The following is a 13,280-nucleotide window of genomic DNA, read 5'->3' on the forward strand; positions in this document are numbered from 1 at the left end:
AAAAAAAGAAGAGGAGGCCTTCATATGTTCCGTCACAGTGTGAGTTTTTTGCATTTTGATGCTACAAAGTCCCAAACGATATTTGACGATCCTATGCATATATTCATGGCTGATATTCAGCTAATTAGCCATTTTTCTGAGTCTTCACTTGGAATTCTGGCGAACCTTGTCCCGGACACTCTTAACTATGGTGGAATCACGGCGGCGGTCCACTTCTGAGACAATCATCGATGGTGTTTGCTGCTTTTGGGGAGCCTTTAGTAACAATAAGATGCGATCAAAATTTCACATTCATGGAACTAAAACGAACAAAGATACAACATCGTAAAGAAAACTTTTGTGACACCCTGTAATAAGAGTGATAAACGATGAAATAAACGTATTTCTTCAAACGATGATACTATACGCCTTATTTTATTCTAAGTAATATAGATTTTGGAAATAAAGTATTAATGAAACCATTTTCGAGTGGGTTAACATTCGAATCGTTTCCAATTAAACGTCAATACATTTCGTTTATTTCTAATTTCACTCTACGTCGGTGTCAATACGTCGTAGTAGCCCAATAGACCGCCCCCTAGTATTGTAATGTACACAATACGAAGTTGGACGTACTCAAGGGGGGGAATAGGGGGATATTGGACAATAGAACATGGCCGTGGACATCGCATTTCCACCACGCATTCGCGAGAAGCACTCGTGTTAAAAACTACACGTTATTTTTTTTCTGGGACGATCTTAAATAAAAGAATTTTTGAAATAAAAAAATTGCAATTACTCCATCTTGATTTTGTGTTTGATGTTAGAACCTATTCGAATTCTGTACCTTCTTCACACCAACTTTTATTATGTGGTTGGTTGATAAAAAGACCAAACATGCCAGTGTTAAGAAGACGTGTCATCGCAAATCACGATAAACGTATTCAACCAAACGGCCTGTACGTCCATTCCAGTCCGCCAAGGGGTAAGTTATGCAAATTAGGCACTTTGTAATAGTTTGAAATAGTTAAAGAAAGGTTTAGTGGTGCGAGTACACACGATTGTAGAAAATCGCGATAGCCTTTCCGCCTTGAATGAATCCTTTAGTGGTTTATGTAAATTTCTTTGGGGTTGAGACCGTATTGTAAAAGGATTTAATGGTATAGTTAAAGTCGTTCTTTTCTTGTATCTTGAAACGGTACCAAGGAATATTTATATTAAGTACTCCTTTTTGGAATATTTATTTTGCAGTAAAGCGTTGTTCTTTTACTAAAACATTTTTGCAGAGTAATTTTTTTATGTTAACACTTTTTAATGTAATACAAAGGGATTATTATTCGAGTACGTTACCCTTAGTCACGCTACCGACATTAACAATGTATTTAAACGTCAGTCTAAAGTGGTAAGCACTTCATGTTCAAACAAAAGAATTCATAATTTTAGTTTTGAAAACAGTCTCTTTCAGTTGTGTACACATAACTTGCACGAAAGCAGCACCCATGAAAATGAAAATTGAAATGTGTTCATTATGGTCTATTTTAATGCCTTTTTAATAACACCTTTAAGAATTAATTTATTCAAACCGATAAAATGGTAATTGGTAAACAATGAAACTTTATTTTTATCGTACCAAACTAATTCTAACTTTACACGTTCCGTTCGGAAACTAATAAAAGTGTAAAATTGACTATTTCTGGTCAAACGCAAAAATCTTTCGTCAAAAATTGATCAAACATTGTGGCTGAAACTTTACTATTGAGCTTTTTATTTACGGGTAATCGTCATGTGGAATAACCGCTGTTCTCACGATAACGACTTGTACACAAGTTTCGCGCCAACCCTCTTTGGTTGGCGTTTCAGTCGCACGTCAGGTTTAGTTGTGATCCGCGACTTTTTCGGCACACTTCGCACTCCATCTTATAATTATTTTGATATTTAAGATTTTAAAAAATTAAGAGTAATATAATATTTTGAGCAACCTAAATTGAACATAAAGAATTAAGTTAGCAAAATTGAAATTGTTACTTTTTCGAAATTGGATTCAAACTGTAATTGTTTTTGTTAAAGTTTTACAGATTAATTCTGCTCATATTAAACAATTAATCAGAAACGGAGACATCGAAAAATTAGAAAACATCGTTTTAGAAGGCCAGGGTAAAAAATTACTCAGTGAATCCAGTTTGGACTACAGAGTAAAAACATTTTTGAAAGGATTACCAGCATTAATGGTAAGATTCTCCTTCAATATGTAATAATAATAAAAATTGAAATGATCCGGCGAAAGCGAAATTCAGTTATTGTAAACTTCGCATGTGGAAAAGTAGTTACAAAAGCCAATTTTATTTAAACAAGGTTACATTAATTTCTAAAATTGGAAGTGGTCGGTTATTGAAGGTCGATTATACGCGGTTTTCACTCAATTTGCGCTTTTCTTATCGCAAAAGTAGTAAAAGCCTCTTGTATCAATTCTTCGACACAAAACATCGAACAAAAGGTGATTGCTGACCAATTTTCTTTTGACAGTAACTATCTATCCACGCTCAAGTGGGTCAGGTTAATTGTCAGCTATTATTTATTGATAATGGGAACGATAAAATCGATGAAAACCCTTCGGAACGATTTCTTCACAAAAAAAAAACTTATTAACTTTACGGAATCGATAAGACAAATTTTGAAATAATAAAAATTTGACCCAAATTCTTAGACGCGCTAATGTCTCGTGGAAAATTGAATCATATTTCTACGACCACATTTTCATTATTATTTTACCAGTAAATAAACACAAAGGTGTTATTCACCCCGACACAATTACCATTCGTATCCCCCGAGGGTAGTCAACATAATGCTTCCTTAAATATTAATCCTTTGTTTATGATTACCATTGGACATTATTTATTTTTACATTGTCACATCGCGTGATCGTCCGGTATATCCATATAACACTGCCAACACCCAAGTCATCATTCTTCACAATATATTACCATTTTCAATAAAATTATTTTAACTATCAGATAAGTAATTAGATATAAACTAAAAATATGAAATATAAAAGAAATTATTTACACCTCCTCATTATTTTAGTCAAAAGTAAGTTTACTTCACGATGCAGTTAATAGTGGACGACTGGAAGAACTTCAATCACTTCTTGATGAAGAGCCGGATAAAAAGAGAAAATTGGTTTTGGCTAAGGATGACGCTGGGGTTGGATTAATACACAAAGCCGTTTATTACGATCTCAAAGATATCGCGAAATATTTGATTGATAATTATCCAGCAACTGTTCATCAAAAAGATGCGGTATAACAAAATCAATAAAAGAATATGATGGAAAATATTTATTATTTCGCATTTTTATAGGAAAGTAGAACTGCTTATCATTACACACCAATGTGCAAAGATAAAGGTTATATACAAAAACTGTTAAAGTTTGCCGGTGCTGACCCGAATGTGGTGGATGTTAAACAGCATACTCCTAAATACTACATGGAGCACCCATCAGAACTTGAATTACCCAGTCCTATAAAATCAACTAATCAATCTAGGCGTGGAACAGCTGGGAAAGACAGTGAGTAAATATGATTATTTATTAATTTGAATTAAATAGATTGATAATATCAACTACTTTAATAGTTGTTACGATAAAATCGTCAATTTAAAATGACAATATTCTTTCGAGATTATAATCAGTTTAGCGTTGATGTATTAATTTTTACATATCTTTATCAATTATCGTTATTGAAATAAAAAGTATTCACAACTAAAATTTTCTCATTCGATTGACGCAAGTAATATTGTACAGTATATTTTTACAACTTTATTTAATGGGTTAACCAATTAATGATCATGTAGAGATTTTTCATTCGATATATTCAATTAGTTAACAAAGATTAGCATACCATATATATTTTTTGTGATGAGTAATTCTATTAACCCGTGGGACAACAACAACAAACCTCTCCATATGCTTTAAAATCGTTTTTTCCTTATTTTTCCACCTACTTTTCTTGCCAATAACTTTGTTGACTTTGAAGACAATGGAACATTAAATACACCACTAGAAAATTTGATCTTTGTTCATCTAAAACTTGGATTGAATAGGTTATATAGGTTTGGATAGAATAAGTATATACATTATTTTGTAGAAAGTAAAGTTTTAGTACTATTTTTGTATTCTTCATAAAAGGCTGGTATTAATGTTCATTTTCTGCCATTGAGAATGCTCTTTCGCAGTTACAAAATACATATGTATCACCAGACTTCGATTACGAGTAAATCAAAGGACCTTGAAAAACGGAATCTATTTCAAAAATGTACACATTTTAAGGATTACTATATGAACAAAGTATAAATAAAAAAGTTTTTTTTCAAAGCAAATTATTAAAATTGTGACAACCAATAATCAACAAAAATATTTATCGCACGAAATTAATTCAAAACTAATAAATATATTTTATGAAGGTTAAATAGTTAACGATCTAACAATATGAATATTATCAACGAAATTTATCGCAATCAATAATAAAAAGTTACCACTTCTAAAGCAATCAACACCACTTGAAATGTCGCGTCGGTGTCGTGTAAAATCCACCTTAATTCAATCATATTTCATTCAATTCTTTTGAAAGATGTAAAGCAAGTCGTTAACTATAGCAAGGCTTCCTTTCTGTTACACTACCCTTGTCGTGCTTATTCCTAAATTAGCCGTAATCAAAGCTACAAATTACTGTTTTTGTGAAGTAGCCACGAATTGAATATGAGGCAAACCTAAATATATCGCGGATCTAACAAAAAAAGTATTAATTTAGTAAACTTTTAGAAAAATAAAGAAAATGCGTTAATCGGAAAATTACATCTCTACGGCGTCTATGTAAATTATTTAGTTGAAAACTTTTACTTCCGAATAAATCAATAGATTTCTTTCAATTTTGTATTCGAGTAAAAAGTCTACAAAATCAATGTGAGTTTCCCTCCCTACTATGTAATTGAACTTTTCCATCTGATATACGTTAAGTAATTGTTCACTCGAAGGTTAAGCGAAGAAGCTCAAAGTAAACACCACGTGTATAAAGTTATTAATCTATTAAAACTTTTATTTCTGTAGAATATAAAAAGGCCACGTCATAAGTATCTTTAGTGGTAACATCGGTGGTTTATTGATTTACGATTATGATACAAAATAATAGGCTTCTTTTTACGTTACATAATTAAATAGGCACTTTTCATGTAACCCAATATAGTTCATCAAAAACCTACACCTAATTTTTAGTAACAAAAGAGTTAATAAGGTATTAATAAACTTAATCGTTAATCATTTAACATACTTTCTCCAAACAACTTGGAAATAAAACTGTTTTCAAAGGGCACGGACAGTGTGAGAATGAGCACACGATAAACGGGTGTGGGAAAATCCAGATCGATACCATAGCTTTAAATTATTAAACTATATAGTCACATGACTCTTGTCGGCGGCTACGTTTACGTTCCCATGGGGTTGCCGACATACACTCACTCATAGAAATCCATTTAATACTGGCCCATCGTCACTCGACCATCCCGTGCTAAAGTTCTTCTTTCAAAATGACCTCAGGTTTAGTCATCAAGAAATCTAACATCAGAATATGGATACATCAAAGGAACCTCACCAATTTACAGCAAGTAGTGTGGGAGGGCCAGGGATCAAAGCTTTTGGTCGAACACAGCACGAATCCTAAAGTGAAGAAATTCTTGGAAGCTGTGCCACCTATTATGGTAAGTCAAAACATTTCTCAAGTTAAAATAAAATTCTTATTTTTTGCGGATAACAAAATAAAAATAGTACCTAATGGTTAATATGGAGTTTCGTGACTCCTCTTTTTAATGTAACACCGATACCATCAAATACTCTTTTAAAATATAATTATTCGAAAGCTTTTCGCATGTTTAGTTAGATTTAACAGATACACTAGAAGAACATGCAAACCTTTTAGAGGTCGTTAACATTTTATTTTTTGGTTAGAAATGTTAAAATTATCGTCTATACCAAATTCTCAGAACAAAATATTATCTAATTATATCATAAACTATGAATCATATTTCTATATTTTCAATTATAAAATGTCCCAACCCACGTTCACGTAACTTTGGATCCTGCGTGATACAATTGTTGTAAACGAAGTAAATAGAACGAATCAATTGCGATGCAATTCAGTATCACGATGAACTTTGTCAGGAAACATAACAAAAATTCTTCAGGTACAAATATTAACTTTTGGTTTTCGTTGCTTCAATTTTGGAATAGAGCTTAATTAAGGATCTTCACACTGACGTTATCAACAACGATTGTGACGCCTTGAAAGCGCACTCAACGGATCCAATCCCTCCGGTGGTATTGTCGGCGAAAGACGCTAATGGCTTGACGCCATTACATAAGGTATATTTATAGAAATTATTTAATATTTGATGAGAAGTAAGTATATTAATAGGCAGCTGGTCTTGGGCATCACGAAGTAGCTGAATATATTATTGGGAAGTACCCAAAAAGTTTGTCTTTAAGAGACAATGAAGGACGAACACCTCTTCATTACGCCGCATTACCAAAGGATGATGGAAAAATGTTCGATCTGCTTATGGCTTCAGGAGCTGATGAATCTGCTTTAGATAATGTAAGTTTATTTTCGACAGGCGTAAATAATAAAATAATTTTATCAATTTATAATTTAGAAACAAAAAACAGCTGCGTTTTACAAAGCCAGAAATAACGAATTAGATCCAAAGCTTTGCCACGTTATACCAGAATGCCCTCGCATGGCAAAAGACTCGTTCCCCAATAATTGGGACTGGGCGATTTTAGGATCCGCTGCTACACCCGTCGAAGAAGTGATCAAAAACGGCAATAACATGGCCGAAGGTGTTTTTGGAAGTACAATGGATTTAGAGAAGGCTAAAGAAGAGGAGTTAAAGAGTAACGAGAAAAATGAAGAAGAAACTAATGGTGATCATAATGACGAATCCAAGGGAAACGAAGAAAATGCACATGAACTCCATAACAACGATAGTGCAGTAGTGATGGAAAATGAGGAAGAAAAGGAACAGGATGAAGCTGAAGAACAGGAATCAGAAACTATCCCAGAAAATGAACCAGAAATCATAACCGAACCAGAAGTACATGAAGAAACGTCTAATTCCGAACACAATGAAACAGATCATGAAACACAAGGAGAAGAAGATCATGAAGAACGAGAACACGAAGAATCAGAACACGATGAGCAAGAACATGAACAACAAGAAGACGAAGAACAAAAACATGTAGAACAAGCAAGACAACCATCATTAGAAAAGACGGAGAAGGAGGAAGAGGAGAATTCCAAGGAAGTTGAAGATCAACCTATCCACGAAGAAAATCAAGAAGAAGCCAAAGAAGAAGAAGTAGAAAATAAATCCTCAGCAACTTCAATAGAAAACTCTCCAGCAAAAACCATAGAAGTAACGGAAGAAGAACCAGAAGCTCCAATAGTGGATAGTGAAGATGTTATAGAAGGAGTTGTAAATGGGGAAAACGAAGTAGAATCTGTAAATGAAGAAGGTCAAGGTGTACAAGATGACGATCCACCCACAGACGATGATATAACCGCTTTAATTGAAGCTGGAAATATGGAACAACTCGCTGGATTGGTTTTGAATGGTAAAGGAAATCGATTAGTCGGTCATACTTCCCAAAATCCAGAGTTGCAGGCTTTTTTAAACAACGTTCCCACATACATGGTAATATTTAAACTTATTAAGAGGTCACGTCACAGCATCGATCATAAGCACCTAAAACTGGTTAAAATCACACATTTGCTAACTAATCAGCAGTTGAAGGTCCATGCTGTAACATGACATGCTTTCAAAGTCTTAATACCTAAGTTCCGCCATTCGTTCTAAATTAATCTTTTAGGCGAAAATCAATAAAATTCACGTCGCTGCAAGAAATGGGACGTTAAAGGAGTTGCAAGCTGCTTTGGATAGACGTAAATTTGCCGTATCCAAGGATCCTATATCTCCGGATGGAGCCTCCCCTCTACACGTAGCAACAATTTTTGGAAATACCAGCATTGTTCGATACTTAGCTGGACGCTTTCCTGAAACAGTATCAGTAGTGGATAATAATGGAAGAACACCTCTCCATTATGCAGCTACTGTAGCTGATAATGGACACTACTATAATTTGTTGGTACATTTAGGAGCAAATATGAGAACAGATGATAACGTAGGATACTTCACATTAATTAATATCATAATTCTATTTTTCTGTTTTTATTTGTTCAGTTTGGACATTCACCTGAATACTACAAAACTAACCAAGAAGACCTATCACATCGAAATCTACTTGTGAGATTTGGTGCTGATGAAAACGTCTTAGAAGAAATGATAAACGATAAAGGTAAGTGTTTTTATTTTATCATGGTGCATTAATTTAGGCGCTTATTAGTGTTGCCGTTTCAAACAGAACTTGTACAGTCACTAGTTTTTCCGTCATTTATTCATAGCGCTTGTATAGATTGGTTATTAACATATTATCATCATGAATTGAAATTTTAAATAAAATTTTTTACATTTTTATTGAATGGTAAATATAATTACTACTACAGTTCCTAATGACGACTGCACGGCGAGAAAAGATTTGGATGATGAAGACATGATTGCAGTACTTGACAAATGCTACGCGGTATTGCATGGAAGACGAAATTCGAACACGTCAGTTTCTTCGACTTTAACAACTACTACAACTGCTTCGACATCAAGTGGTCAGTGCTTAATTGGTAGACATATGAGACGGTTTACTTTTGATAAAGTCAAACTAAGAATCACAAAACTTGATCACAACTTATATGATATTATCTGGCCTAGCGTCAAGAAGTTACCGCAAGATCTATCGTTTCGGGTAGCTTTAGAACAAGATTTTCCTGCAGGAATTGTGGCACCCGATGTTTATGCGTATACAGTTTTTAGAGAATTTTTGGAACCTATAATTAAAGATATTAATAATATCGATTTACATACAGATTTAAAAGAACAACCAAAATCTCAATTTATAAATGTTAATAAACCAGAAGATATAGACTTAGACTTAGATTCTAACGTTAAAAATATACTCACCGCTACATTAGAATGTACGCGAAACTTAGAAGAGTTTGAGTTTCCTAAAATGTTGAACGTGGGGCAATTAGAAGAGGTGGAGAAAATTTTAACAACTGCACTATTAAGTCATGAAGTGGCAAGCTCATTGTATCCTAATGCTACTAAACAAGATATTGTTGAAAAAGGTGGTGGGACTTATTATACTATGAATGAAGTTTTGGAAGAGCCATCAGAAGCTCGAGTAATATTGTCTTCAAACGGGTTAATGATACCTTTGTGGAACGTTGCTCAATCTGATAGATTACATGGTAAACATTGGCCATATGGGAGAGGAGTATTTATAAGTAATTCGGCCAATTTTGCCGCCTGGATCAACGTGTTAGACCATTTAAGAATAGTCACATGTTCCCCATCGCAAACACCGGGAAATATCGGAAGAATTTATTCAAGAATAAATAGAGTTATGACATCTTTGAATAAATATTTGATTTTTAAACGAGATGTTAAACTGGGTTATTTATCAGCTAGACCTTCAGCTCTTGGTAACACTTTACACTTTAATTTAACAGTTGCATTTCCAAATTTGATAAAGGAACCAGACAACCTAAAACATCTTTGTTCAGTGAGAGGACTACATTTTCATAGAGGTAGTTTAACAAATGATGTTGTTCGAATAGGCAACGAACAAACGTTAGGCATAACAGAACTTCAAACATTCGAGGATTTTACAACAGCCGTGGCTAATATTCTTCAACTTGAGAAGGACTTAGCCATGTCGAATTCGATGCATATAGCTGCCATGTTCGTTAATATATTTAGAAGAAAGAAAGCTAGTCTTGCAGAATAGCAATTAGCGCATTAAATTTTAAGTTATAATTAGATCGTAAGGATGTACATAGTGCCAAATTTTTGATTTCATTGTTTTATTTATTCACAAATGCATTGTGGACGGACAACCTGATAGGTCAGTAAATATTTACCGCTTTAACGGCACCCGTTTATTATTTGTCGTGAGACGTTCATTCTAAAAACATGTGACGTTTTTTGTATATCCAGGCACTCAGCACTGCTCTATCGACATTGTTTCTATTGTCGTGTTGGCTTCTTCTTGTGTGTCATATGTGGTCACCTAACCAGGTTATTCATAAATGAGAACACAAATCAAAATACCACCCTATTTAAACAGTAATAACAACAATCGATATTTTTTGGTTACAGGTAGTCCACCAAAAGATGCTCAGGTAGAGATGCCTTTCTTTTGCACGGAAGAAGGTCGTTATTTGGCATCTTGTAAGTTATCCCTAGTTATTACAATTACACTTAGTCAGATCATACCACACACCAACAAATATCTTAAAACATATTTATCTATTTCATAGACGAGCCAAAGTAGTTATTAAAATGTTTCCAGCGTTAGGAGATCCACTCATTAAAGGTTTAACAGAGGTTGCCAATAAACGTCCAGACGACCCAATTGCCTATCTTGCAACTTACTTATACAATTTTGCTAATAATAATAATAGAGGAAGAACCAGGGGTGGCACTCAGGTTAATACAATACAAAATCCTATAATAGTAGATTCATTGAAAGTTTTAGGAAACCCAACAACATATTATCACCGGTTCCCCTAATGCTGAAAATAATAACGCAGTCCCAGCAACAATAGAAGTGGTAACACTAGAACCAGAACACAACAATCAAGAAGATTCTGCATTCAATGCAACAAATAGGGTGCGTATATATATTTTAGAGAATCAATTTTATTATGCCATATTTTATGTAGGATGAACATGGACAAAGCATGCTTCATTTTGCTGCTGCACGAACACATGGTAGAAATGCATTATTCCAATTGCTATCAGAAACAGAAATTAACATTGGATACAGAGATGAACTATACAGGACTGCTAGAGACATTAGTATTCAAGCCAACATACCGGAAAATACAGTCCAAGTTGATAAATACGTGGTTCATATTGCATCCAAAGGTAGTGTAAATTATTTGTGTTCTAAATGCAATTAAATATCTAAATCTTTCTTTATTTTAGGTGACACCGACAAATTAGTGGAGTTACTTCTAGATGGTTATGATCATATAATAAACATCATAGACGAAGAAGGCCAACCTATTTTAGATGCTGTTACACAAGCGGGTCAACCAGAAACCGTTGCATTTTTACAATCAATTCTGGCTTTTGAAGTATGTTATTAAATTAAAATACAACATTAATATAAGAATTTTTAACAATAACAGGAACGACGCGAACGTGTTCATCATTGCATCCGGGAAGGCTCCCTCAACGACATTAAGAAGCTCCTCGCAGATGAAAACGAAACAGGCAGTGGTAAACTCCTTGCTATCGGCAGGAATAGTTATGGAAGATGCACTCTTCATATAGCAGTATTATGCCAACAAGAAGAAATTGTTGATTTTATTGCTAACACATTCCCCGATACATTAAGGATTGGTGATAATGTAAGGACACTATTATCAAATAATTTAATTAAATTAAATTTTAAAACATTCTTTTTTATTGTTCAGCTGGAAAGAACGGCTCTGCACTACGCAATGGGTGTTGAAAAAATCGAATCGATTAGTAGGGTGTTGATTAAGGCAGGAGCTCAGAGAGTTGTTAAAGATTTAAAGGGGCGGCAACCCACTTATTATTTTATGAATAAATCTGATATATTAAGGCTTCAGGAAGAAGAAGAAATGTTTTAAATTTTGTAAGCTGTAGTACGTATATATTACATGAATAAGTTTTTCGGTCCGTCCATATAAAATAATCAAAAAAAATTTTTGCTCGATCATTTTATAATAAAATAATGTTTTTTTTGTAGACTTTTATGAGATTAAAGTCTAAAAAGAATAATTTCTTTCGGGTCTTTTATCTTCTTACCAACTAAACATATATTTACCAAAATAATCAAGTCTGATGACTGTCTTTACAAAATATAATTTTCAAAAAAACATAACTTATAACAAAACATCAAAACTTTAACGCTTTGTTCCTTTGTTGGGAAAGAGTTAACAAATTTTAAATTTTTTCCTAAAACTAGTGTTTACTATAGTGATGTAGAAATTTATGTTTGAGATTTTCTCCGTCTTGGATCTACGGTCCAAGTACTGGACATTTTTTATTGCTTCACGTTATACCGTTTGAATTAAAGCTGAGTCATATGATGTTTTACTAGGATATTCGGTTCTACCATAATCGACTTCCGCTTACAATCCACATCATGGAAATAATACGCGCACAGCCCACAACCAAAGACCAATAACAATGCCATAAACTGATTAGAGTCATTCATTTCGCGAGCAATCTAAAACCACTGACTTTTCCTACATACTATTCAATTACGTAGCCCAAGTCAAGCGGAAAAGTAACTTCGACGGTGGTTTAGCCCTACCAGTTTATTTTAACCAGCTCTACTTAGAAGACTGATAATTTACTTTAAAATGCATAACAGAGTATGTTATGGCTATGAACTCAAGAAGAAAGAAGTGATAAGTTGACACGCCCATTTAAAAAAGTGAATTCCCAGAAATTTTATTTTGAAATTCCGCAGGTCAGTTCAACACAATACGGCCCCTAAAGATGGGATTTGAAAATATAAACACTTGGCAATGAGTTGTAATCTTAGGTAAAACAAAAAATTCTATATTAAAGTTGGTAAAAATATAAAAAAATCTAAAATTATTATTTTTAAACTCAGAATTATGTATTTATCTACACAAAACAAATCATTTAATTATAAAATGATCAGCCAATCGCTATTAAATCATTCGAAATGGACACCTTTTAGATTAATCACATAATATATTGTTAGATTAGACATAAGAAGAGTCAATATATATATTATTTATTTATATATTTATTGAGTGTAAATGTAAGCATGTTTATATAGAAATTTATGATAGTATTTTTCTAGTATATTATAATATAATAATAGTAATAAATCAAAAGTGACATATAGCAAGTGGAAGACTAAATTTGTGAAATTCTACCGCTACATTTATCAATGCGAAATGTTTTATAAAGCACACATTCCGTGAGAAATGGGTGTAAGACTGAAATCGATTGAAGAGAAAGTGCACTTACTTAAGCAGATTAGATTTACAAAAAAATGACAAATAGTTTTATTAATTGTTGTATCGTTGTATGTAAAATATTCATTAAAAAAATACAATAAAAAATAC

General features: G+C 33.3%; 2 protein-coding genes across 2 annotated transcripts; both read left to right on the forward strand.

Moving 5' to 3' along the window:
• Positions 1-715: 715 nt before the first annotated feature.
• LOC111427004 (uncharacterized) lies at positions 716-10,013 on the forward strand. Its single transcript, XM_071194335.1, has 11 exons — positions 716-964; positions 2,047-2,207; positions 3,061-3,276; positions 3,337-3,521; positions 5,544-5,727; positions 6,257-6,388; positions 6,441-6,620; positions 6,679-7,719; positions 7,895-8,206; positions 8,266-8,380; positions 8,589-10,013. Exons 1-11 carry the CDS (start codon positions 877-879, stop codon positions 9,923-9,925), a joined length of 3,951 nt encoding a protein of 1,316 aa, XP_071050436.1. The 5' UTR covers positions 716-876; the 3' UTR covers positions 9,926-10,013.
• On the forward strand, positions 9,972-13,280 carry LOC139429021 (uncharacterized). Its single transcript, XM_071194334.1, has 8 exons — positions 9,972-10,042; positions 10,297-10,368; positions 10,490-10,626; positions 10,676-10,810; positions 10,863-11,067; positions 11,128-11,279; positions 11,334-11,555; positions 11,622-13,280. The coding sequence occupies exons 2-8, from the start codon at positions 10,326-10,328 to the stop codon at positions 11,799-11,801; spliced, it is 1,074 nt and encodes a 357-aa protein (XP_071050435.1). The 5' UTR covers positions 9,972-10,042; positions 10,297-10,325; the 3' UTR covers positions 11,802-13,280.

Source organism: Onthophagus taurus, chromosome 2, assembly GCF_036711975.1.
Source record: "Onthophagus taurus isolate NC chromosome 2, IU_Otau_3.0, whole genome shotgun sequence".
NCBI lineage: Eukaryota > Metazoa > Arthropoda > Insecta > Coleoptera > Scarabaeidae > Onthophagus > Onthophagus taurus.

Coding starts and splice junctions, on each gene's coding strand:
- LOC111427004 (XM_071194335.1), top strand. CDS start 877: ATGCCAGTGTTAAGAAGACGTGTCATCGCAAATCACGATAAACGTATT. Junction 5,728..6,256: donor AAGCTGTGCCACCTATTATG/GTAAGTCAAAAC, acceptor ATTTTGGAATAG/AGCTTAATTAAGGATCTTCA. Junction 8,207..8,265: donor ATATGAGAACAGATGATAAC/GTAGGATACTTC, acceptor TTATTTGTTCAG/TTTGGACATTCACCTGAATA.
- LOC139429021 (XM_071194334.1), top strand. CDS start 10,326: ATGCCTTTCTTTTGCACGGAAGAAGGTCGTTATTTGGCATCTT. Junction 10,627..10,675: donor GAACCAGGGGTGGCACTCAG/GTTAATACAATA, acceptor TGAAAGTTTTAG/GAAACCCAACAACATATTAT. Junction 11,556..11,621: donor CATTAAGGATTGGTGATAAT/GTAAGGACACTA, acceptor TTTATTGTTCAG/CTGGAAAGAACGGCTCTGCA.